The 27,214-nt window shown below is 40.7% G+C and overlaps 1 protein-coding gene across 4 annotated transcripts; it reads left to right on the top strand.

Moving 5' to 3' along the window:
- The first annotated feature begins 7,364 nt into the window (after nucleotides 1-7,364).
- On the top strand, nucleotides 7,365-27,008 carry tnnt1 (troponin T type 1 (skeletal, slow)). Of its 4 annotated transcripts, none has more exons than XM_006805108.3 (15): nucleotides 7,365-7,486; nucleotides 13,907-13,934; nucleotides 14,041-14,054; nucleotides 14,430-14,495; nucleotides 14,705-14,722; nucleotides 16,478-16,498; nucleotides 16,961-16,982; nucleotides 17,096-17,156; nucleotides 18,207-18,323; nucleotides 18,436-18,513; nucleotides 23,785-23,898; nucleotides 24,003-24,112; nucleotides 25,807-25,897; nucleotides 26,636-26,676; nucleotides 26,766-27,008. In XM_006805108.3, the coding sequence occupies exons 2-15, from the start codon at nucleotides 13,909-13,911 to the stop codon at nucleotides 26,809-26,811; spliced, it is 825 nt and encodes a 274-aa protein (XP_006805171.1). In that variant the 5' UTR covers nucleotides 7,365-7,486; nucleotides 13,907-13,908; the 3' UTR covers nucleotides 26,812-27,008. The 4 variants fall into 4 exon arrangements, with proteins under 4 accessions (XP_006805171.1, XP_035769917.1, XP_006805172.1 ...); XM_035914024.2 differs by having other exon boundaries at nucleotides 16,964-16,982; XM_006805109.3 differs by lacking the exon at nucleotides 16,478-16,498.
- Nucleotides 27,009-27,214: the final 206 nt, after the last annotated feature.

The following is a 27,214-nucleotide window of genomic DNA, read 5'->3' on the forward strand; positions in this document are numbered from 1 at the left end:
GTCGTTTAGTGTTGTTATTCCATTAATCCTCAGTTATCACAAGGATAATCTGGAGGGCCTGAAGTCTGTAAAACCTGTTTTGAAGGTTTTCTCAGGCTGTTGCCCCACAGTTCATGTTTATTTTTCTTTTCTAAAGCAGATGTTAGACCTGTCAGATTTAATGCTTTGACATTTTGAAATATTCACACACCATGTAGTAATTACAGGTAAGTTTCAGATGTCGATGCCATATGTTATAATAATAATAATAATAATAATAATGGATTGGATTTATATAGCGCTTTTCAAGGCAATGCCACTATTCATTCACTCTCACATTCACACACTGGTGGAGGCAGCTACGGTTGTAGCCACAGCTGCCCTGGGGCAGACTGACAGAAGCGAGGCTGCCATATCGCGCCATCGGCCCCTCTGGCCAACACCTGTAGGTGTCTTGCCCAAAGACACAACGACCATTAAGAAAGCCCGTCAGCGTCTCTTCTTCCTCAGAAGACTTAGAGACTTCCATCTGCCACTGAAGGTGCTCAAGAACTTCTACTGCTGCACCATCGAGAGCGTCCTGACGGCAAACATCTGCACCTGGTTTGGGAACAGCACCGAGCAGGACAGACGAGATCTGCAAAGAGTGGTGCGCTCAGCCGAACGCATCATTCAATCAGAGCTCCCTGACCTGCTGTCCATCTACACCAAGCGGTGCAAGACCAAAGCTAGGAAGATTATGATGGACCTCTCCCATCCCAACAATGGACTCTTCTCACTGATGAGGTCTGGGACGCGCTTCCGCTCCCTTAAGGCCAAAACAGAGAGAACGAGGAGGAGCTTCTTCCCCCAGGCTATTCAGGCCCTGAACCAGGTGTAGGACTGGACTCTCCCACACATCACATCACCACATGCACCACCACACTCTTCCTATAATCCTATCATTCCTATAATTTATAATCTTGATAATCTCTTTTGTAATTTTGTAGTAAATTGTAAATACTGTAAAACTGTTTTCTGTCATTTAATGGTCGGGCATTGTACAGCTACAAGCATTTCACCCCCATGTCATACTGTGTATGGTTGTGTGTGTGACAAATAAAAAATTTGAATTTGACCAGGACAGAGCGTCCGTGAATCGAACCGGCGACCTTCCGGTTACAGATATGCTTCCCAACCCCCTGAGCCAAGGTCGCCCCTATATAACAGGGAAATCGCTCAAAGGTGGAAAAGAAAATATTAATAACACTTCACATTTTGCTAATCTTGTAGCAAAGCCTCTAATCTCTGTGAAACTCCTGCTCAATAAGCACCCGTTGAGTGAAGCGAGGCAATGAATGCCTCCTCACATTATTCTGGAAAACCAAATGTTTTTAGAAAAAGGACAAGAAACAAACATAGCAGCAAAAGGACTACTGTTACCATATATCATAAACACATAAAACGCTCATTAATAATTCATTATCTTGTTGGAGAAGATTTCTGACTGTAGAGAAGCCTGGAGTTACTTTAAAGTTACTTTAACCAACAACAGCCAGTGCAGTAAATACCCTCCATGGTCCCTCAGGGCAGTGAAGATGTTGAAAGAGCAAGAAGTGATTTTGCAACTTTGACTGACTGCCAGATTTCCTCTGTGCATCCTCTTTAACACAGAGCATGTGAGATACATTAGAGTGTGTCTGAACTGGTTTCCAGGCTTGGCTCCATTTGCTGCCAGCTGCTGGTTCTTTGTGTCTGGTGGGAAATTGATAGATGTGTTTTCAAAACTTGGCAAGATTTCAGTTTTATCTGTGAAGCAATCTTGATGATGGATAGGTGAAGATTCTGTAACTGAAAGCTCAGAGGTTGAAAGCTTGGAGTAAAAACATGGTCTCAGTGTTGTCAGATCTGTTTGCGATTAATGAAATTACCCGCAAGTATCTGTGAAAGCGCTGGAGGATCCTTTACGACAGGAAGCTCTCAACATGACTGACAAATCACAGATGTAAGAAAAATGAGTGTTTTTTCTTTTTAAAGGCATGGCATGATCTGCTGATATGTTCTCAGGCTGTTACACCCTCAGCTCATCAATGAATGTTAACACTTTATTACCCAAGCATCAAACAGGCCGCCTGGAATTATTTTGCAGTTTTGGCTGTAAAATTACAAAATACTTCTGATCTTTCAGAAACAATTTGGAATTTCCTAAACATTCATCTCTCTATCAGGAATTGTCCCGCACACATTTCCTCACCCATTCTGATCTGCTCAACAGCACCCTCCCCTGTTTTCGTGTCACTCTTATAACTCAGCAGTTTCAGAATCAGCTCATTCAACACAAACATTCACGTCTGTGTCCACACAAGCCGTTTAAAACAAGTAGGTCTCTGTGGTTTGTTTGTTTGTTGATTTGATTCGACTGCACTTCTTTTAAAGCAGTTCATCAGCACACAGTCGCCTTCAAATGAAAGAAAAAAACTAAATAGTAAAACTTGTATTTTTACATCTTTTTCTGCTGATAAATACCAATTAATGACCATTAATACTACAAAGTAAATAAATGAAAGATGAACAAATCACATTTTTCTAGTACTTTACAAACACATTTCTTACAATTTAAGCACAAACAGTCATAACAGACAGAAGGGGAGTTCACTTATCATCATCAAAGTGAACTGTATGTTGTAAATTGAGTTTTATATTCCCGGTATCCTGAGACTATCCATCCATCCATTTTCTTTCACTTAATGACTTCAATGCCACAATATAGTGTTGATATAATGTTTCCTTACCATGCATGTGAGTGCGTCACCAGAACAGGTGGCTTTGCTTGTTCATGTGTGTCCCAACCAGTGTTGGTCAAGTTACTTGAAAAAAGTAATCAGTAACTAATTACTGATTACTTCCCCCGAAAAGTAATCCCATTACTTTACTGATTACTTATTTTCAAAAGTAATTAATTACTTAGTTACTTTTCAAAAACACGATTTACAACCTGAACAGGTGATAAAGCGATAGATCTTTCAGCCCAATTCTACTTTTTCTACATAATCATCATACAAAATGTAATCAAATGGAAAAGTCTCTTTTTAAAACTTGTTTTATTAGTTTTAATCTTTTAACTTTATGCATCAAGCAAAAATGTAATTATATGCAACATTCTTTGACTGGAAGAAATTAGTTTAACATTTAAACCTATTTTCTGCACATTCCAGCACATAAAATAAAATATTTTTTGTGTTTACACTCAGTCTTTCAAATAGATGCAAGTAAAACACAGCAGAAAATAAATAAAGTCAAAGACTAGCGGTCCTGTTGCTCTATTTTCACCTGTAAAGCAGGAGTGGGGTAGGCGGAGGTTTACCCTGGTGCAGGTGTGCCGCGGTCAGTGGAAGAATCCGCGAGTTTCTCTGTGAGTTTCCCATTACGTCGTAGCTACTCGGTGCTTGCTCGGAGGTTTAGGGGTTTTTTCGCTGTAAAAAGAAGTTTTCTTCCCACGCACAACGGACACTAATAGTAACGCAGTAATGCAGCGTTCCTACGGGAAATCTAATTACCATTTTTGCAATAGTAATCCCTTACTTTACTCGTTACATGAAAAAAGTAATCGGATTACAGTAACGCGTTACAAGTAACACGTTACTGCCCATCTCTGGTCCCAACTCCATACATCAACAGACGACAGTTTGTCGCTATTTATTTAACGTAAAGGTTTAAATTATTTTAATTGTTTCTTTTATTGATTTCAGTCATCGTGAATGAGCAAAAGCTGTCTCGGGTCTTGGGGAGGAAGTCGTAACATTAAAAACAGTTTTGATTTAGTTATTATTTCCAGTTTACTCCGGCTGGATATCTGGTGTCCTACACTACCCATGTGATCCAAGTCTTCAAAGAATGAACTCTTATCCAAGAATCTCAAAATAACCTTTGAATATCAGTTGTGTGTTCACAGCAGATCACCAGACTGTTCCATCAATTTTCCTAATACTCGCCGAACTGTCCCAGGTAGTACAACAATCACCATTGTTGCTTGTTTTAGCTTTAGCGCTAAAGGTCTGATAAAGATCATCAATTTATGTGCACAGAACTGATGACCTTTAGCTTTTGAATCTGATTGACTACATTTTATTAGACTGTGTCCTAGAAGACTTTAGCGTGAAGCAGTAATTGGCCTCTATAGAGGTTTCGCAGATAGTCCAGCCCCTCGAGGATGGCATTGCCAGAAGGTTTACTGTTTCCCAGCATGGTCGAGCATGGAGGAGATTCTAGGAGACAGGAAGTTACCCTACGAGATCTGGACAGGGACGTAGAAGATCCATAACCCATCAGCAGGACTGTTACCTGCTCCTCTATGCGAGACAGAACAAGATGAGCCATGCCAGAGCTACAAAATGACCTTCAGTTGGCCACTGGTGTGAATCTCTAACCAATCAAGAACAGACTTCATGAGGGAAGCCTGAGGTCCTCTAGTGCAGCGGTCCCCAACCCCCGGGCCTCGGACCGGTACCGGTCCGTGAGTCGTTTGGTACCGGGCCGCGAGAGTTGAGGCTCAGGTGTGAAATATATAATTTTCAGGGTTTTTATCGGTTTTCAGCGTTATTTTGTTATCGTTTTTATCGTTAACTCGGTTTTCCTGGGTCTTTTCATGTGTGTTATGAATAAATCTTCTTTTTTTCGGTACCAGTACTAGTTTTATTTTGTTGTATTTATCCGCAACACCTTAAAGGCCGGTCCATGAAAATATTGTCGGGCATAAACCGGTCCGTTGCGCGAAAAAGGTTGGAGACCGCTGCTCTAGTGGGTCCTGTGCTCACTACCATGGAGCATGATTGGCATTTGCCATAGAATACCAGAATTGACACGTTCACCACTGGCACCCTGTGCTTTTGTCATTAGGTTGTCTTTTGAGTTTCCTCATAGGTTACATTTAAGTACAGTAAGTTAGTCTTAGGGTGTATTCCAATAGCCAAGAGAAGTGACCTGGAAGTATCTGCGTGGGCACCACAATAAAAGCTGTTCTAATTTTCCAAACACAAAGGAAAGACTCTTGAGTGCTTCCTTTATTGCACAGGAAACACTGGAACCATCCTTTAAGAAGGAATAGGAGAGACTGTCATGCCATAATTCATCGCGGCGAACCATTCGACGAACAGTCAACATCATAAAAAAAGTGGTGGAGATCATATAAATGTTAGCTGTAGCTGGATTTTCCATTTCATTATAAGCTGAACTGATCAAAGTGTGTTTAAGGTTCTGTAAAATCAAAAAGAAAAGTTTGTTGAAATTAATTTTTACTGTCCTTTTCAAATTCTCAGCTGGAAGCTTAGGGAGGGGGGAAAGGGGAGCAAAGGAGTTGCACCGGATAACAAAAAAATATTCTGGAATTATAGGTTTAGATGCTACGGGGCAGATTTAGTAAGAGGAGGACTAACAGAAACCTCTTCTATCAGGGCTGTGTAGTGTACTCACTTGGTGCACATTAGAAGTTGTTGGTGCACTTGTACTTTTTCATATTCTAGTAAGTTGCTTGATTGCTTTTGTTTGTTTATATATATACAGTCCTCTGAAACAAACAACACACTTTTGTCTCAGAGGACTGAGACTCAGATTCACACTGAGCTTATGCTTCAAGCAGAGAGAGGAGGCTGAAGGAGAATCAGGATGTTTTTGATATTATGGAAAACTTCTGATAGAAATGAATGGACACTGCACTCTCCTGGCACAGCAGACTGCAGTGCAGGATTATCCAGATGAGAGCTGCAGCTGACCTGTGCACTCACGAGATGAGCGTTTACTGTCAACGCACGAGCTGTTCCTGTGCCACGTGGGATGGACCAATGAGAGAGAGGTACTCCAACATCAATATCCTAATGCCACTGTCATTACGTCAGGTTGACATTTCATAAATAAGCTTAAATCATCTTCTAACCAAGCAACACTTCATCCATGCTAGTTTGTAACTGCCAGTCAAAACTAATTATCACCTGTTGAGAAAGAAAAAAGAAAACAAGCAGAAGAAAACGAGAGCAACATAATAAACAACATCATGATGATCTATGTGAATATAACAGTAAATACTAAATGTTAAACATTATTGTGCAGCACGTAAGATCGACAGCGCACAGTGTGCTTTGAGGTAGGAGCCAAAAAGGGTGTAGTTTGTGTGTGTGAGCACCCGTGTGAACACCTGTGAGCATGAACGCGCTTGTTTTTAAAAGGTTCCTTCATGTAATGATCTGCTAGAGGGTGTGGGGGGGCCACAGCCCCGTCCTCCAGGGCATGAAGCAGGTATGGAGGAGATCAAGACTCAAATGAGCAATGAACAAACAGTATTATTAAAATTCTTCATGACTGGGACAAGTGTCCTCTTTTTTTGGAAACCAAAATGTGGTCGCCCTACTATTAAATATTATGCCACTAATAGAAATACTTTTCTTTCTTATTCTCATTTAAAATGTTGAGCTTTTAATAAATAATTATCTGAATCTTACAACCAAAGTTTTCATCTGATGTAAAATGTATAGAAATCCATTATAGTATTCAGTAAATATCAAGTGTAGTATATATCGTAGTAAGTTATAGTATTCTTTCCTTTGGGAAGGTACCATCAGTGCAGTCTGCAGTTCTGTTGAAGAAAGATGTTGAATCTATTTATTACTGGAGAAAAATAACAGATTTCTGTGCATTTGTTTTATACGTGCATTAAATTAAAATCGGTTTTGTCAGTTAAGCATCTTGAGGCAGGGAGTTGGCAACCCTATTAGTGAGATATATGTAATTATAAATTAGGTTGTTTTAGATTTTTGCTAAGTACTGTTTAGAATACCAGAATAGGGAGGATGGTGTAGGTTTAAGTTTATTATAAAGGCTTTATGGCTTTTCCTATAATACCATGGTGGGCCGGTCACTGGTCAAAATGCCCGGGCTGATTTTTTGTCCCAGTCCCGCCCTCCTCCAAAGACAGCGTGTCGTGGCCCCGTACAGAGAGAGACGGGGAGCCGGGGTTAAATGCGAGCGTGATGTGAGCTTCTGTAGTAGCAGCTTCTTCTTTCTCTTTTATCTTCTCCACTCCTCATTATTCACCCCCCAGTGTTCAAACAGTTTGACTTAGTAAAAGAAAAACACTCCTCATCCACCCCATCCATCAAACCCACCCTCTCTCCGTTTTATCACCCCTCTCCACCTGCCCTGTGGCATCCCTCCATTTGTCCAGTGAGGTCATCCCTCTGTTCCATCTAATCCTGCGAGGTGCTCATCTTTCTGCCTCCATTTAATCCGCCTGTGTCCCCTGGCTCCAGCCACACACACACATGTGCATGCTTTTGCACACAGTTATTCTTGTATTGTATAGTCAGACACTCAGTAATTCTCACAGCATGCACACACGCACAGTCATTCAGATAGCACACATGCACTCATTGTGCCACGCCGCCGCTCTCTATAAAACTGCCCTCGTCTCTGTACAAAAGCCATTCTGTCTGTCCCTCTGTTTGCCTTTGTCGTCTGCTGATACCCCATCACCACACAGGTATGTCTTTCAGGTTTTTAATGAGATCTTTCTGGGGTTTTATTCTCACGAGTTAGCATAATTAAACAGTTAGACAGTTAAACATCATAGAGTGCAAATTTTATAATCTTTAGAGTTTTTTTCCTCTGTGGGATAATATAAGTAAAACTAAATTTAACAACACAGTGCAGTTTTTGCCGACCAGCTACTGTCACTGTGACGGATGAGACTCATTCATCATCACTGGTCATTCTTTCCCACGTTGGTATGTTCAAGGAATGTAAGCATCCCCGAACGCACCACAAAGGAGAAATCTGTAAAATACGAATATTAAAATCAGCGATTCAGGCAAACTTAAATGTGTTAATATTAGAGAAAAATCCAAATAAATTTTAGATTTGTTACTGCACAGAATAATTGTTAAGGCAGCACAATTAAGTGTTCGAGGAGAGGTCAAAAGTCATCAACACAGCACAGTTGTTGTGTAGCTTCTTCAGAGTTTGCTGTCTGACAGCAGATTAACTCTTATGAGTGTGTGTGTGTGTGTGCAGCATCATCAGCGCTGTGGCTTTGCGGTCACTGTCAGCAGCAGACAGTTGCTGATAGTCTGATATCAGACTGGTTCATTTAGCACTCAGATGATGTACTAACAAGTGTGCACAAATTGTGGTAGCATCATCACGCCTGTTTCTTTCATCATCCGGTTAGTCGCTATCCAGTGTTTTTCAGGCCTGGCTTGTTCCCGTGTTCAGTACAGCCTTTATTACAAAACAAACAACACAGTGGGAACTTGCATGTTCTCCCTGTGCTTGTGTAGGTTTCTTCCAAGTATTTTGGAATCTTTCCCACATTTGGAAGATATGCATGCCATTCCAGTTGGACGTGTGTGAGGTGGATAAAGGGCATGGAGTACTGTATGACTGAAAATAGGACTTGTAGTCTAATAGGGGTGGGGGGAAAAATGGATACTGTGTAGCATGGTGATATTTTGTTTGCTAATAATGTATGGATACAGGGACAGCAGAAATCGATATTTTGTTACAAAAAACTGAGCAAGAATCCTGACATTCCTTCACTGTCCAAATGTGTTTAACTTTTTTATGGCAGCAATAAACATGACAGTTTACTTATTTTAATTTAAGACGTGTTTTATTTTAATTAAGTTAAAAGGTCGCCAGTCTGTCGCAGGGCCAACACACAGAGACAGACAACCACTCGCACTCACATTCACTCGCACATTCACACTTAGTGGCAATTTGGATTATCAATTAACCTATCCCCACAAGCTGCATGTCTTTGGACTGTGGGAGGAAGCCGGAGTACCCGGAGGGAACCCACGCAAACACGGGGAGAACATGCAAACTCCACACAGAAAGACCTGATGGTGGAATTGAACTCAGGACCTTCTTGCTGTGCAGCAACAGTGCTAACCACCGTGCCAGTATCGCAAAATGTTTAAAGAAATTGCAATAATATCGTATCGTGCGTTAAGTATTGTGATAATATCGTATCGTGGGATGTATGGTGATTTCCACCTCTATAGTCTAAAGTACTTTGAATGGTCAACGAGGCTAAAAAGGCGTCTCATTAAGAAATAAAGTTACACTCCTGTACATGACACTAAGTTGGACACACAACCTAAAAACCACTGAAGCAGAGATGTGCTGACAACGATGGATACAAGCCTGTAAAAAGAAAAGCTTTTAAAAAAGTTCTGGAATCATTTTTGTTTCCTTTTCCAAACTCTTTTGAGTATGACAACACAATGGCTCATACTCAAAATAAACTAATGATATATTGTGCTGTGCGCTGTGCATGACACACACACACCTGTTGTCCTTGACTAAAATTAACCCACTAAAGCCTCTGCTAGTTGTCCACTGAAACTTGACCCTTCTCCAGATCCCTGGTTTACTTATCCTCCCTCCATTCAGTTCCAAATATGCACTTTCCAGCTATACCGGCAAGAAGTGTTGAAATATAAATATTTAAGGAATCCAATTGTCATTTCTCTCATTGCCATGCGCCATAGCTTTATTCATAGGCTTCACTGCTGAATTAGGAGTCAAAAAAATTCATAATAAAATGTCACTACCTTTCTATGTGAATGCAGCGTGAGGGCAGCACAAACTCTGGGTCCACTAGGGCTCACAGCTGGGCCCACCCAGATGTGGGCCTACAGTCACAGTGGAACCAGTAAACCAGTTAGGTTGGTGTTCATTCCAAAGCCACCTCAGTCAATGCACTGAAAACACTTTTGTTATTCTTGCAAGAAAGCACAACACACTCGCACAATGGGAGAGGCGAGCTTGTATAATTAAGGTTATACAACGGGTTTCCCATCGCAGTACTTTCAGACACTTTGATACGAATTTACATGGAGGTTAATACGTTTTTCTGTCTGCACACCAACGATATCTCATGCTCAGTTCCTGTTTTCATTGTTCCCTGACTTTCAAAACACGCTGTTCTCGAAAAATATTATTCACATATTTCATTTGAATCCATGAGAAAGTCTGTTTGAAGGAGAAATAGCTGTAAAAATCGGCTGGTACAGCTGCAGGAAATGTCACTTCATAAAATGAATGATATTAATGAAGGATTTTACATTCCTGATAAGAAGTGTTTTGAACAAACAGTTGCTCTGCAGCTCTATTTAAAAGGCGTTAATTAACCAGTTTTATAAAAGCATTAAAATAAAAGCCAAAAGTTCAAATTTATTAAAAATGATTATAAATAAAATGCAATCCAGCTTCATAATTAGGGGTGGGTTTCGATCAGTGTTGGTCAAGTTACTTAAAAAAAGTAGTAACTAATTACTGATTACTTCCCCAAAAAAGTAATCAGTTACTTTACTGATTACTTATTTTCAAAAGTAATTAATTACTTAGTTACTTAGTTACTTTTTAAAAACACGATTTACAACCTGAATAGGTGATAAAGTGATAGATCTTTCAGCCCAATTCTACTTTTTCTGCATAATCATCATACAAAATGTAATCAAATGGAAAAGTCTCTTTTTAAAACTTGTTTTATTAGTTTTAATCTTTTAACTTTATGCATCAAGCAAAAATTTAATTATATGCAACATTCTCTGACTGGAAGAAATTTGTTTAACATTTAAACCTATTTTCTGCACATTCCAGCACATAAAATAAAATATTTTTGTGTGTTTACACTCAGTCTTTCAAATAGATGAAAGTAAAACACAGCAGAAAATAAATAAAGTCAAAGACTAGCGGTCCTGTTGCTCTATTTTCACCTGTAAAGCAGGAGTGGGGTAGGCGGAAGTTTACCCTGGTGCAGGTGTGCAGCGGTCAGTGGAAGAATCCGCGAGTTTCTCTGTGAGTTTCCCATTACGTCGTTGCGTTACAAGTAACGCGTTACTGCCCATCTCTGGTTTTGATTATCCAATATTATCCAAGCTAGAATCGATTTTAATCGGAAAATCGATTCTAGCTTGGATAATATGATATCGATTCATTAAAATCCTGAATCAAAAGTCACTCAAAAGTTTGAGAACCAACAAACAGCTAAAAACAGGTCGCACAAATCCACCGTTATGTACAGCGCTGACGTTTTTTTGTTTTGTTTTTTTAATTTAACTATCTTTCAACAAGAAAGTCTCATTTCTGCTGTTCAATACTGAAGAAATGTAAACTTTTTAAAATCATGCCAAATTGCAAAATGCTCGGCTGTGTCTAATCCAACCTCTGTGACTTCAGCAGCATCAGGTAATACTTATATGTTAATTCATGGTTTTCTTCCATTTTTGATCTACTGCAGAATATTTTTCAAATCAAATCAAATCAAAATTTATTTATGTAGCACATATTAAAACAACAGTGTTGACCATAGTGCTTCATTTTTAGGTTATCTGCCATAAGTGTCCGTTACTGGGAATTTACTGCTAGATGTGTTATTTTAATTAACAATCATGATGCCCATCCTGTGTTTTGTAAGAGAAAGATGTGTAATATTGTTGTGAATGAACATAGCTAAGAGGGTGGACAGGAAGGACATTACATGAAAGGCTCCTTCATCCAGCATTTAATAAATGGCGTGGACACGAGTGCTAAACAAGGCCTTTCTGCTATAAAGAGTCATCAAAATCCCAGAAAGGTTAAACCTTTCCACATGAGTGTGTGGAATTTGCTTTATATTTTATACATACCAAATGATTTGGAGGTACTTTTGGCATATGATCTTTAAGTGAGACTGAATCTTTATAATATTTTGATTTAATGATGAGTCCTTTAAGATGACTAATTACGTCTATCCATGATAGTGTTTTGGATCAGTACGTTTCTGGAAGTTATATATCATGTGCTAAGCTAAGTTAACCTGTGGCTAGTGTGTATACAGAGAAAATTAAGGCCATGCAGCAACTCCGAATGCTGTGGCTGATTTATGTAAAGGCCTTCCTCTGTATATGCACATGCACATGGAGTGAGGGGGTGAGTAACAACACATGGAAGATTTCAGATTTTAAGATGTAGCATTAAGGAGCCGATGGGCAAAGCTGTGGGTCTAATGTTGGCACTGCATCACAGAGGGAGGAGAGGCCACAGCCTAGAATAACAATTCTGCCTCTTTCAATTCAACGGCACAAATTCATAAATGATTCAAGATGAAAGGAAAAGGGCCAGGCCACGATGGAAATGGTGATAAACGGGTCTTGTGATTTATTTATTTTTTTAATTGTTAACAGACCGGTCTTCCTACATGGAACTTTTTCCACTCGTTGAAGTTTCAGAAGCCCAGTCTGTTAAAACTTAAACCTAAACAGGAAATCAATCAAACACTCTTTCAAGTTCTCCCTCACACTGTGTTTATACTGTAATGTGCAAATGTGCTGAGCCACCATTACCACATTGTAGTTCCTAAATTATTTTGCTTTGTTGGGTCAGTTTTCACATTTTAATGGATTGCTAACGTGACACACCGCTTACAAAGTTTAATCAGAATTCCTTCACAATGTTTTGAGCTATCATGTTTACAGGCAACCAGCCTCAGAACCTCCTACGTGGAGGTTCAAGACTTTTGCACAGTACTGTATTAGGGCACACAATAATGCGACAGGGACCGGAGCGCCTGAGATGAACCGATGAAAGAGCTCGATAGTTATCTGGCTGCTTGCAAAATGCTCGTCTGAACATTTGAAGCTTGGAATTGAGCCACCTCCACCACCACCTTTCCAAACCACACCTGCTAACCTGTCAGACGCACCACTGAGAGACTGCACTGAGGACAAACATCAAGAGAGAGAAGGGAGACACTAGAAAGTGAGAGAAACCCGATCTCTCCTGCTCTTTATGTGTTTGACCCCTGTCACATTCTCACCTGTTGACACTCCATCCATCTCCAACGTGTCCCCCTGCCAGGACGGTGTCAGCGCACACCCACTGTGGATGTTTGTCTCTGTGCAGGGTTTTATGTCAGAACAATGGCAGCTCAGATGGATGGTGTATGACTAAAAGCGTCACGATGGGGATTGTGTGTTTTTCTGTCTCCAGAGTGATTAATCGCACAGAAACGTTAGTCACCTGTGATTTAGTGAGGACAACAAATGGTCCTTTGTTTCCATAATCCAGGAAAAGCAGATTTTATATATATATATATATATATATATATATATATATATATATATATATAAATATATATATATATATTTGTTTTCTTCATCTCTCACATTTGGTTGCAGTCACTGCTTTATTTTACACGTCTACAGGACAAGAACATTGTTTTGAAATGTCACGTTTCACCCCTGGTAGCCATTTAAAAACTTGTTGTTTCCCTTTTAAAGTAACATTTTTCTATCCATTTTCATCGTCCAAGATAAATTGTAGAGTTTTTGGACGTCCCTGTGTGTTTGCTTGTTTTAATTCTGGGCAGCCCGTTGTATACCATCAGTCTCCATGAAGGAATAAAGGGTTCCTTTGTCCTTGTAGGCTCTGCTTTAAATGGGGCAAAATTATATAACTGCATAAACAACAGGATCATTGCGGTTCTCACTTTATTGGATTTGATTTTTATGCTTCTTTCAGGGATCCAACTAATCATTTTTGACTGAGTCAGTTGATCCCCGGCTCCTCTAGTCTGCATAGCAACGTCTTTTTGGGCTCTTATGGAAACCCACCTGGCAGCGAGGTGCTTTCACCAGAGTGTGTGGGGCTTGTAGTAAAAAGAGCTCCATTAGAGTCGAAAATGAGACATAAGTTCATTTAACCATTTCCCCTGACTTTCAATTTGCTTTTGTATTTATTCCTTAATTTTAAGATGTGATAATAATATTTTCTTTTCAATAATAAAAACATTAATCACTGCACTCTTTTGTTTTATAAAAATGCATTGGTTAGTTATGCAATCAGTTGGAAAAAGTCTTTTGCATTTATGTTTAACATCTTGGCGTCATCATCCTGCATTTTGCTTTTGTTGCAGGCATGTCAGACGCAGAAGAAGAATACGAGTGAGTGAAAGAGAACTTACAAGAGTTTTTCATTTGATGTCACCATGAGCTGACAGGCCTACTGATAAATATTGGTTTTCTCTCATCCTTTTTCTCACCTCTCCAGGGATCAGACTGTGGGTAAGTTCAGTCAGATCGGTCCATATCAGTCACACGCATGGTGCAGTAAAACCATTATGCCTTAAAAATATACTCTTTGAAGTCGAGTAAGTTAAATGTAAAGACCTCAGTAAAAACTTTCCTGATTAGCTTATGGTGTCATTTGTAACTTGATCACTTTGTCCATTATTGTTTCTGTTGGTGCCAAAAAAGTCAACAAACCAGGGTTTGCTTTACAGCAGGCCAAGACATGTCCACCTTTTAAATACACGATATAATCAGCATGGGTCTTTAATGTGGACAAGACACATTCAATCAGACACATATAGACATATAGTGACTGTACTATTGTACACACATCTGACTTGGTCTTTATCTTTGTTTTCCTTCTCCCAGAGGTTGAGGAGGAGCAGGAGCCTGAGCAGGAGGAGGAGGAGGAGCAGGCGGAGGAAGATGGAGGAGGTAAGGTGTTGGAAAAACTGTTTCTATTGTGAGTGGATGAGAACTTTTCTCAATCTCCAGAGATGCTCTCAAAGAGTTGGCCAAGCACTCTTATTCATAAATGTGCAAGTTGCGGATGGACTGACCTATCGATTTTCCCTGTGTCCTTCTTTCCCTCGTTTCCCAACATTGTTGGCTAATATTCTGCTGTTGTTCTTATGGACCATCAGAGCAACAAGAATATCAAGGTAGGGTGATTCACACCAGCTTGAGCCTCAAGTTTGCCACATTTCATTTCATTAGTCACTCACTTATCAGCAGACTGAAAACTTTAAATGATTCAGAGTTAGCCCTACAGGCTAGTTTAGACACCACTTGTATACACACACACACATATCTATCTATCTGTATACACACATACACACACATATATGCTTGTTGTTGCAATCTGTGTTTTAAAGGAGCAAACACTCAAAACAGAAGTTAAATATAATATTTGTTTGTAGAGTGTGCCGTTTAAAGCTGCAGTAATAAATGTTGCTTTATTGCTTTATTGGATCAAGTGATGCATAATGTGACAAGCTTAGCTCATAAAAACAAATGAACTGGGAATTTTACAAACTCTGCAATTGCCCTGTGCTCCGAAATTTAATGACTTTCAGTTCATTGTTGGGGTTTTACAGACCACAACTTTACTGTAAGAAGCTTTTTACTGTTCAGTACCACATAGCAGTTAGACAAGTTAGCAGCTAAGTGCGTAATTAGCAACTAAAGCTACAGAAGCTGTCCTTAGAAGCTGGGTTTGCTTGATACAAATGGATAGATTTCATTTGAATACCAGCTGGATACTTATAACATGAAAGGACATTACTTCAGTTTTAAAAGCGCAGTGAAACATCATAATATTATATGAAGCTTCTGTTTTGGAAAATTGTTTCCTTTTAAAACTTGTACTGTGTTGTTTTCATTTCTTCATCTGGAACCATTCGAAATATTCTGGCGTTCATTATTACACAGAGTGCAAAGTGTATAGATGTGTTTCCTGCGTTTCCAACATGAAATCAGTTCGACCTCAGAGAACGTTTATGAGTCAAACTAAAATGCATGCAAAAACATCTGCATTTTGCAATAATGAATGCTCACAGAATATTCCAAAAGGCTACATTTCCCACAGCCACCATGAGCCAGTGTACAACTGGCTCTAGTTGCATGATGGGAAATGATAGTTTTAAAGCAATAGCTAAGCATTTTGGAATATGTGCTTATTACTTGGATGCTAAGAGTCAGATGAGATGGTTGATAGAACTCTTTTAGTAAAAGCTACAGCTAGCTGCCAGCTAGCTGTAGCTGGCTAGCTAGCTAGTTTTTTTTCCCAGCTCTCGGGCTAAGCTAAGCTAGCTGGCAGCTAGCTTAGCTTAGCCCTAAGCTAGCTGGCAGCTAGCTTAGTTTAGCCCGTGAGCTGGAAAAAAAACTAGCTAGCTACCAGCTCCGCTAAAATGAGTTTATTAGTGTCAACTTACAGAAACAGTGTTTCCACGTTTCCAGTCTTGGGCGTAGATTTGTATTTACAGTACAACTTTAAATACTCTAATCCAGGTATTAGCTAGAAAGGTAATTGGTATATATTCCAAAAATAGCTAAATCCTGCAGCACCAGATATAACCTGGAGCTTCTTCTGGTCATTTCACACCTCTTTTCCCATTCATTTATCACGTTTTTTCCCTTCTATTTTTATTTATTTATCTATTTTTTACTTTCTTTTGTTTTACACTTCCTTCTTCTGGATCTTTACAACTTCATTTCTTACTCGTCCGTATTTTGTTCTCCTTTCAATTTTTGTTCCCACTGTTTTTCCTTCCTACCACCTTTTTTGGTTTCTGCCTCCTCTTTCTTGCTTTGCTCATGTTCACACTTCACCCACAATTAACCCTCCTTTTCATTCCATATTTCCGTGTTACCATCCTTCCATGCTTCACTGTGTCTTTATGTGGATGGTCCTTCAGATCAAGATGCCCAGGAGGAAGGTGAGATCTAGTAGGCGTGCAGTTCCCTGAAGTGGTCACACTCATCACTTTCTGTTGGCACTGTATTTACGTCATTAATTATCTAACACATTGAGAGCAGGTTAACTTTTGTGGTTCTCACTGGACTCAACAGTTTTAACTGTAGCCTTTGAAAGCTATGTTATGTTTCCTAAGTTATTACTTTCCATATGCCTCATTTTCTGGTAAAACCTTCCAAGACAGCCTAATACAAACTATGTGGTCAAATTCCTGTAACGGTTTAGTGTACCCAAGCCCAAGTTTTTAATAGTATTATTTCACATTTTGTTATAACATTTAAAAAACCCGTGTTGCATTTCTTTCTCACTCCCATGCTTGCTGTGTATTGAATGCAACATTTTGTATTTGACTAATGACAACCAGTCATTGTAAACACTTTTTGCTCATATAGCCATTTGTTTTATCTTTGTCTCTTTTATTCAGAAGAAGAGCGCCCCAAGCCCAAGTATGTTCAGTCCATCTGTTTTTCTTTTGTGTTTTGTAGCAGAAAACAGATGTTCTCTATTCATTTAAAGAACAGCAGTCTCACTTTGAATCTCTCGTAATTTTTACCTTCAGACCCATGGTGCCACAACTTGCTCCCCCAAAGATTCCTGAAGGAGAGAGGGTGGATTTTGATGTAAGTCACAAACATGATATTAAACCAGAACATCTTTGTAATAAACGGCAGACCTCACCACGTTTTCATAATTTTCAGCACACTTAATCATTATTTCACAAACTTGGCTGCAGCTCTCCCTCTGCCAGCCGCACACATCACCCACAACACACCCTCAGGATCCATTTATGCAGGGCCGTGTGATGAGCCGATGTGCGTCAGCTTCTACTGCAGCCGTGCCGCAGCCACGCCCACCACAATCTTTATATTCCTTTTTTAATTTTCTTTTTTAATGTCATCTTAATCTTAGTCAAGTTTCAATTTGGAATTATTTCTGTTTCCTTTACGTTTACTGTCCTTGCATATTCCTAGCCTGTAACCAGATCCAATCCCTTTGGCAAACACATGCCAGCCAGGGCAAGAATAAGTTTGTTAATATCTGAGACTTGCTGCTGTTTTAGGTGTGCAAATTGACTTTAACACTGTGCACATACTCTTGCAGCATTTTAAGGACATTTTCTTTTAAGCACTGTGGCTTAGATTGTTCTTCCACATCTGAATCGAAACTCAGTGTGTAATATTATATCTTTCTATTCTATGAATACGGTGTTCCTCAGGGACTGGTAGTAGGATCACATCTTTTTGTGCACATGCGTCTAATTATACAATGTTATTTATTGTTATTATGCCAGAAACATTCATCTTCCCGTTACATTTAATGATTCCTGCAGCCTGTAGTCTATCTAAGATCTATCAACAGATATGCTACATTTTCTGAAAACTGTAACTGTCCCAAGAATTTCAAGTTTGGGTAAACTATTTGAAAAACAGTTTCTGGCCAGTGCAGCACTGTAGTGCAGCTGGTAACACTCTTTCCTCACAGCAAGTAGATTCTTGGTTCAAACCAGCTGGTTGGTTCAGACCTCAGCATGGGGTCTTTGCATGTTTTATCTTGCGTGGATCTCCTCTTGGTAGTCCCTTTGGAAGTCAAAAAGAATGCATTATGGGTCAAGTGGTTGTACTTGACCCTAAATCTTTTTCTAAGTTACAGAAACATTTTTCTCCCCTCAGGACATCCACAGAAAACGTATGGAGAAAGACTTACTGGAGCTACACACTCTGATCGATGTGCACTTTGAGCAGAGGAAGAAGGACGAGGAAGAACTCATTGGTCTTAAGGAACGAATTGTAGGTTTACTTTGCTACCAACACCTCTCAAAGCAGTTCATCCAACAAATGAATCATGTGTAGGATAAATGCTTCTTCTGTGTTGTTCTTAATATTACATGTTTTGCTGTAGGAGCGTCGTCGCGCAGAGAGAGCTGAGATCCAGAGGGTTAGAGCAGAAAAGGAGAAGGACAGACAGAACAGAATTGCGGTAACAAACATACACTCTGACATAACTGTAAATATTTAGAGTGAAGGCATTTCCAGCTTTTCCAGCTTTAGACAAAGCTAATAGAGTTAGCCAAATTGTGAAATTACCTTTAATATACGGTGCTTCATAATTTTAAATTATTATTGTGCAAAAGTCTCAAGCCCTGTGAATTTCTTTGTATTTCTGTAAAAAAAGAGGAGTGCCAATTTATTGAAACATAATATAAGATATTAAACCCTGATTCTTTTGTCCCCGTGATAGAACAGAGAAAACCGACTCATAGTGTGTTAAAACATTTATATTTCTTTTTATTCAATCATCTTCCGGAAGAGAGAGACCCCTGCACAGCTCAAACGCCAGTTGCAAGAGCTCTAACATTTTTAGCTCAACATGTGTCTTATATGGTGTTATTTCTGTACTTCAGACGTCACACACGTCACACACAGTTTCAAACATTGCTTATATGGCAAAGTTCCTCTTTTCTGTGTCTTTATCTATTAATATGCCTGTGCACTAAAACTTCCTGTTTTTCAGTCGGGCTGAGTACTTAGTGAGTCAAAAGTGGCCTTGCTCTACAAGCCTTCATTATTAAAGTACATAAAACAATATAATAGGAAAATAAGGATACTAAGGACATTGATTTCATGACGAAGACAAAAGCAAAGTTTGAACAGTTCTAATGAGCTTGAAAGGTAATATTTGGTCAATACGGTTTGAACTCTCTTAGGTTTTCCTGTCATTTCTTTAAGTAGTTTTAAGGAACAGTTCTCCAGGCTTCTTGAAGGATATTCAAAGCTCGACTTCGGATGTTTGTCTGCCTTTTTCACCCGTTCTCTGTCAAGGTGATCCTCAGTTAGCTTGCAAGTCAGATGCTTTCCAACAGTTTTAACATGGTGGATCAAAATCTGACTGTACTTTTCTACAATCATAATTCCATCATTTCTGACAAGATCCCAACACCACTGGCTGGAATGGAGCCCCAAAGCATGACAGAGACTCCAGTGGGTTTAACAGATGGGCTGTAGACCCTCACTGTAGTACCTTTCTCCTGACCTCCTTTATGCTTATCGACAACAGTTTGAATCCATCACTACACCCATTGCCACTGATTTTTATCCCACCAGCTTCTTCATCTTCTTCTCTCCCGTTGCCCGTCCTTTTCTTAACCTCCTGGCGTCCACACATGTGGACATCACATTTTGGGTTGTCGAGACCAAAATATCTATTTTTACTGTAGGGCCTGATATCTACTTATGAGGACATTATGCTGCCACTGTTCTATCAAAATTTAAAACGAATGTCCTCATATGTGGCTCTGATTTTTCTCAGAAACAAAAATTAGGTAAAAAAATAAAAATCTGGTGATTCTTTGTTTTTACATTCATCAGGTCCCAATCAGCCCAAACAGCAAAGAAAAATTAAAAATGCATGCCATGAAAGAGTTCAGGTCTTAGGAGGTTAAAGTGGCTTCATCACAGAATATTGTGCAAAAATACATTTTTATGTCCGTCAAGATTTGTTGTCTTTAGTAATTTTTAGAGATTCAACTAAAGAAATGAGAACAAATGTGTTTTTGCAACAGGCTGATAGAAAGCTAGAAATACTAAAGATACAATTAAAAAAAATATGCTGACTGTAGGTTATGTGTAGAGACAACCTAACTCACTGTCTTTTTTATGATTGAACGTGCTATATATCAGTGTGTAGTGGCAAAACCCTGACCTACAAAAATGGCCAGGTACAAGAACTTGACTGAAAATAAATGATACCAAACCGATGTCTAAAGACATAGGGAACTGTTGTTGAAGACCACTCGGCTCCTTGGAAGCAGAATATAAAGACATGAGGGGTTACTCTAGACCAGAGGTCTCAAACTTCAGTCCTCGAGGGCCGCTGTCCTGAATCTTTTCCATGTGTCCCTGCTGCAACACACCTGAATACAATTAGTAGGTCATTAGCAAGAATCTATAGAACTTGACTGCATGGTGAGGTGGCAACCCCTAACCCTACTCAAGTATATGTAAGTGTTTGGAAAAATGTACTTTTAAAAGTACTTTTATTGCACCGTGTTCATTCACTCACGAGCTGCTGTAACATGAATCCAATGGCTGAAATGCCACCTCAGCATGCAGTCAAGAGCTGTGTCCCAAAACGTCGGCTGCATCCTTCGGAGGACCCGGCCTTCGCGGTCTACGTGGGCCGGGTCCTTCGAAGGCCGAGAAGGCCGGAAGTGCGAGACTGTGAAATTGGACGGTCTAGCCTTCTGATTTGCGTCACCGCTGTGTCGGTGGAGTTTAATAAACTCGGCTGTCTGCTCCTTGCTATCTAAATTATAACAGGAGACTGCCGTAAATTCTCGACCGTCTCACACTTCTGTTTAATCAGTTTTCTGTTTGACGTTTATTCAGCTGTGTGAAAATCCCAGAGGAACCCACCTGATGGATTAATAAAGTTTTATTTAATCTAATAATCGAATAACTTTGATCTCAGCCAAACCGATTTACCCCGGAACAAATAAAACACAGAAAAAAGGAAAACAATTACATTTTTAAGTTATCCGAGTGACTTATATATCATGTTTAACCTGAGTAGCGAAAGAGCGGGGGTCTGGAAACGATGAAGCCGGGGGTCCGCTGTTCTCACCGGCTGGAGTGACCTTTGAACCCCCCGGCTTGCTATCGAGCGAGTGGGTAACAGACGTCTCCGAAAACGTCGGCGCACTTTTGCAAATATGCGATGTCTTGATAAACGAAGCAGATATTTGAAGTTTACACAGCTACTTTCTCGCCTGAAAATATGTTAAAAGTTTATTTTGTGACCCAGAAAGAATAATAAGAGTAAAACTTAGAAGGGGAGAGGGACAGTGAGAAAGGGGGGAAAAAAAAAAAAATCTCCGGGATCACCTGTTGAGAGAAAAAGAATAGAAAACAAGCAAAAAAACCAAAACAAAACAAAGCAACATACTATACACAACACCATCGCATTAATCTACCTAAGTGTAAACAGCAGTAAATACTAAATATTGAATGTTGTTGTGCAGCACGCAGGACAGACAGCGCACAATGTGCTTTGAAGTAGCAGCCAAGAAAGGTGTGATTTAAGTCTACAAACAGTGAACACCTGTGTGCACACCTGTGTGGGTCGGCGCGCTTGTATTCAAATGGTTTCCCCATGTAATGGTCTGCAAGAGGATGTAGAGAGCCATAGCCCTGTCCCTCAGGGCATGAAGCAGGCATGGAGGAGATCCAGGCCCCAGACATCCAGAGGTCCCAGAGTGCAAGAGCCCAAGGAGGACCACCGGAGGGGCATCCGTGCCACCTTCATGGGAAGGGCTGAGGATACCCAGGCGAGGGGTCACCCAGTAGCCACCGGGCAGAAACCAGAGGGGGCTGCACCGGCGTGCTCGTCGGCTCCGCCGGCAGCCAGCTGTGCCAGAGTGAACCGAGCCGCAGGCACAGAGGCCGGAGGCCCGAGGGCCCTCCGCGCCCCGGAAGAGGCCTGACTGAGCAGCAGGCGCCAGGCCCCGCCAAGTAGCCACCAGGAGTGAGCTGGCAGATGACCTGAGCGCCCAGCCCCGGACACCGAGAACCAACAATGCACCGACCCCTGAGGGCATCAGTCACCGGCAGGGAGTGTGGTGAGGGGAGATAGGCCTCCACACTTGGAGGGCCTGGGAGTTCCCAGAGAGGTGGAGTCTAAGACCCGACCTGACATATAGACACAGACAAACAGGCACACACAGACACAGACATGCATTCCCACCCTCATGCACACATATACAAACACTCAGCACTCACCCAACGTAGGAATAAACGTAAATGGACATGTACACACAATCACACTCCCCAAACATACTCTATACCCCGGGTCCAGGTATCCTCGCCCCCAGAGGGGGAAACGGCACCCAGACCCAAGAGATGTTACCCTTCCCTCCGGGGTGGAGGCCAGCAGACCGCCCCAGGCTCCGCAGCAGCAGGGAGGCCAATCGGACAGCCAGCATCTCTTCCCAGCCCCCCCGCCCCGATGGCTAGCAGAGAACGGGGGTGTGTTAAGACCCCATACCCTCCTCCTCCCGCTCAAGTGTAGTGTTGCTGCGTGTTGCTCTAAAGTGTGTTTAAAACAAGGGAGAGCATGGTGCTGCTGCCAGAGAGCAGCAGGTGTTAGCACGGCCCCTCCCGAGAACCCTCAATGTCTACATGGATTTAAAATTGAGAGGTGGGCACCGGCGCCAGAGGTAGGTTTGAATACACAGACCGTCTACTGGACGCCGTTAACGTGCCCACCCTCAAGGCCCTATATATATATATATATATGTGTGTGTGTGTGTTATGAGAGTGTAAGTAATGTGGATGTCTAAGTTGTGAGATAAAATTGAGGCACAGGTGGCCAGAAGAGGACAGAGGGGGGGGGAATGTCTCCCCTGCACCCTGGTGACACACCCGCACCCCAAAGCCCTACCTGTGTGGGTGGGTGTGGTGGAGCGGGAACCTTCTGTTTTTCTTTTCCTTCCTCTTTCTTTCTTTCTCCCTTTCCTATCCTTCACTCATGTCTGTCCCGTCTGTAACAACTGAAAATAAAATAAAATAAATAATAAAAACAAAGGTCGATCAAATGGACCAATACGGCAATGCCATGATGATCCATTTGGCAAAATAAATCCATTGGGTATCCTTGTTGGTCTTCAGACAACAATTCTGACGGCTAAAGAACCAAATGGGACAGGCAAAAAAAAAAAAAAAAAAAAAAAAAAAAAAAAAAAAGAGTAAAACTTAGTAGCGGCCGCCATTGTTGGCAGCTGAAATTTGGCTGGGCCGCGCTATGAATTCTGGGATATGGTGGGCCACGAAGGACACACCCGACCCATCCTTCAAATTCGGGGAAATGAAGGACGCATTTGTCGGCCGCATTTGAAGGAGTCGACGAATTGGGACAGCCTTCGTCGCCTGGCTGTGACGTAATTGTCCTTCAAATGCGGCCTCTGGAGGATGCAGCCGACGTTTTGGGACACAGCTAAGGTCTACAGAGTCTAATAAACTACTAATTGTATTCAGGTGTGTTGCAGAAGGGACACATGGAAAAGATTCAGGACAGCGGCCCTCGAGGACTGGAGTTTGAGACCCGTGCTCTAGACTTTGGCACAGTATTGTATATTTTGAGTTAAGAATACCAAATGTCAGTTGAGTTCTCTGGACATTTTACCACAGCGTGTCTCTCAGGTCAGCCAAACTGTTTCCAAATGTGTTTCTGGCTCAATTTTCGTTCATCTGACAGGAAGAGCGTCACAGAAAAGAAGAGGAGGAGGCCAAGAGAAAAGCTGATGATGATGCAAAAAAGAAGAAAGTGCTGTCTGGAATGGGGGCGAACTTTGGAGGCTTCCTGGCCAAGGTAGACAAATGGCTGTTGTCAGTCTGGGGTGTGATGGTGATGATGAGATATGGAGAAAGTGTTTACATATAGAATAACTGTGAAACATATGTGTTCTGTCCCAGGCAGAGTCGAGGAAAGGGAAGCGCCTGACAGGCAGAGAGATCAAGAAGAGAACTCTGTCTGATAGACGGCAGCCACTAGCCACCGACACTCTGAGAGAGGACGGGCTAAAGTGAGTCTCCTCCAGTTGGGACTGTAGACAGCTAAGTAGTGATTATAATAAAATAACTACTATAACTTCTCTATAAAGCAGCCCACCTTTTCTTAAAGCATTTTCCGGAAACTCAAGATAGTGATGATGTAGCAATAATGTCATGATTTCAGCACAATGATTTAATGTATTTATAAAGCTCAAAGATCCAATGAATGAGTGGTTTGTAGAACCATTTCAGCAGAAGTAAATGATTGTCTTGTCTATAAGTATGTAGCTTAATCAGGCAGCAGGTCACAGCTGATAAAACCAGGTAGCTAAGTACCAAATTAGCTAGATTAATCCGGTCGTTAAGTGATGATGTGACGAATCCTACTTCCGGGCCTAAAGTAGTCTGCATTTAATATGGCTTTTGTGTTGTTAACATGTTTAATGTTTTGTATTTTCTTCTATTTAATCTCAAAAAGCTCCTGAAACAGTCAGTGATCACTGTTGACCTCCCTCGGCTTTTATTACCGCTAATCATTTATTTAAGCTCAGTTTTTAAAACCTTAGGATGTAGCTACAGCCCAGCCCATGCAGCAGTATATGAATGACTAACCTCGTATTGTGGATGGATTATCTCAGTTGTTCTCCTGGTTGAAGTTTGGTCCTTTTACAGCATCCTGCCATGCGATTACATTTGTTCCTGACCACCGAGAACACTCACGTTAACTTTTATCGAGTGGAAAAAAAGTTAGCTTGTTTATATTATGCTAACATAGCTGTGTCGCTAGCGGTCACGTAGCACATCATTATATACCAGCTAGCCAAACTTCAGTAACTCTACAAACGTCACTGCTGTTTAGTTTTCTGTCTTCATTTATGTTGGAAGTGATAACAGAGCTGTACGTTTGAATTTGTTTCCAAAACCCCGCAGTCAGGACATGCTATATTGTATTTAGATAGAAGCTAGCGAGCTAACTTCCTGCTAACTTCTAACTCCGTTAAATGTCATAAATTCTGTTTTCATGGATGCCTGGATGTTAAACTCAATTGTTACACCTGGTAGAGCAGAACGCTGATCATTTTATTAAAGATGAAAGACTTTAGACAGTTTTTCAACTCTCAGTAATGCCATAGTGATCGTTTGATATATGGACCTGCAGCGGAGTTTAGGCCCAGACACGGCTAGTGATGTCAGACTGAACGACCGGATTAGACAAATCCACAGTCACTGACTACAAATGTGTAGCCTGCTACAAAAAGTAATTCTAACTATTTTTCACTTAAATTACTTAAAGCAGCGGTCCCCGGGCCATGGACCGGTGCCAGTCCGTGAGTCGTGAAATTGATGGTTCTCAGGGTTATTAACTCAGTTTCCCTGGGGCTTTCGTGTGTTATAGTTGTGTGTTTATTTTGAAATAAATATTTACACGTTACCATAGCGACCAGAGAGCATTAAGGGGCAGAGAGGAGGATGTTACTGTCAATGTTGTTGGCGCATTTCAGGAGGACTCTGCTAATAAAGTTACACAATCACACAGTGAATTCGCGTTTATTATTATATTTACAAAATACCACCGTTTTTGTCTCAGTCGTATCATTTTATTTTGTTGTATTTATCCGCCACACCTTAAAGGCCGGTCGGTGAAAATATTGTCTGACATTAAACCGGTCGCAAAGAAGGTTGGAGACCGAAGATCATTTCTAACTTTACCAACTCTGCGTTCTAGGCAACGGGCCCAAGAAATGTGGAACTGGATCTACCAGCTGGAATCTGAGAAGTTTGATTTCATGGAGTGCATGAAACACCAGAAATATGAGGTAATACTGCAAACGGACTTCATCACTTTAAATGTCAGACGAACCTTTACCCTGCCAGTTTTGTTCTTTCCACTGTCCATATGTTAGTGAACACTCTGTTTGATCGGCTGTGACATGAGGTCGGTTATGTAAACACAGGCAAGTGGGATATCCACCGAAACCTTACCTTAGCTAAAAGGTCATATAAATAATTTCCACTATGGATCAATAAAGTATTCTGATTCAAACCATTATAAACCATTTCTATGACCACCAAATACAGTGAAAACAACAAACCATTAAAAGAGCAGTTAAATAATTTCACAAAATTGACATAACACACAAACAAATGAACCCCGTGTTCACTCTGACCACGTCAAACCAGGCAAACAACTCATTTTCTAAAAGCAACATCTCACAGATTTCAAAACTGCAAGTTTCATCAAGCTCTGACCAAAGTTCAGCCGCAAAAGAAGACCACAAATAAAGTGCTGTATACAACATCTCTCATCCAAACAAACATTATTATGAGCCCTTTGTTTCCACTGCTAAGTGCTCTCTAGCTCACATTCTCACTCCAACAAACCCATCAAGAGCAACTCAGGGTTCAGTATCTTACCCAAGGATAGGGTTAGGGAGTAGCAAGGGATTGAACATCAACCGTGGCAGATAACCTGCTGTACATCTTGAGGTAGACTCAACAGTAGTAGTCAATTCAAAGATGTGTTTTTTAATTGTGTTTCTGTGTGCCTCCTGCAGATCATTGTGCTACTGAACAGAATCCAACATGCCCAAAAATTGTGAGTAGTCGCTTTTATACTTTTTTTTATACTCTTATATACTCTTGTTTTTTCTTCTTTTTTAATTATCTCTGTTCTTCGTCCTCCAGCAAAAAAGGTCACGGCAAAGGAAAGGTTGGCGGTCGCTGGAAGTAAATCCGGGTAATTCCAAAAAGGAAAACCACAGGACAGATGACAGGGGAGAAAAAAATGAAGTCACCGTGGGAATTAAACATTTCTTCTCCGTGCTTCTCTAGAATCAGAGCCTTTCTGCTTTCATTTTAAGAATGTGGTAGATATTATATCTCACTGCAAATGGATAATAAAATATATGCACTGTGTTTTGAGTAGCATCTTGAGTCTGCTTCATTTGTTTTGATTTTGCAAAGGCATGTATGCACATTATGCGGAGCAAGTCTAATTAAACCATTGCATTTGTTCTGATTCTGCTGCTTGTGGATCACAACTTCATCTGGTGTCAGTTCTCGTATATCTACATGGATAAATGAGCACAAATGAGCACGTACTTTTACTTCATTTTGCTACAAAATGTTTATTA

The sequence above is a fragment of the Neolamprologus brichardi genome, unplaced genomic scaffold (genome assembly GCF_056152115.1).
Source record: "Neolamprologus brichardi isolate AB-2024 unplaced genomic scaffold, ASM5615211v1 NODE_ptg000031l+_length_7269946_cov_1, whole genome shotgun sequence".
Taxonomy (NCBI): Eukaryota; Metazoa; Chordata; class Actinopteri; order Cichliformes; family Cichlidae; genus Neolamprologus; species Neolamprologus brichardi.

Coding starts and splice junctions, on each gene's coding strand:
- tnnt1 (XM_006805108.3), top strand. CDS start 13,909: ATGTCAGACGCAGAAGAAGAATACGA. Junction 16,499..16,960: donor TCAAGATGCCCAGGAGGAAG/GTGAGATCTAGT, acceptor TCTTTTATTCAG/AAGAAGAGCGCCCCAAGCCC. Junction 16,983..17,095: donor GAAGAGCGCCCCAAGCCCAA/GTATGTTCAGTC, acceptor TTTTACCTTCAG/ACCCATGGTGCCACAACTTG.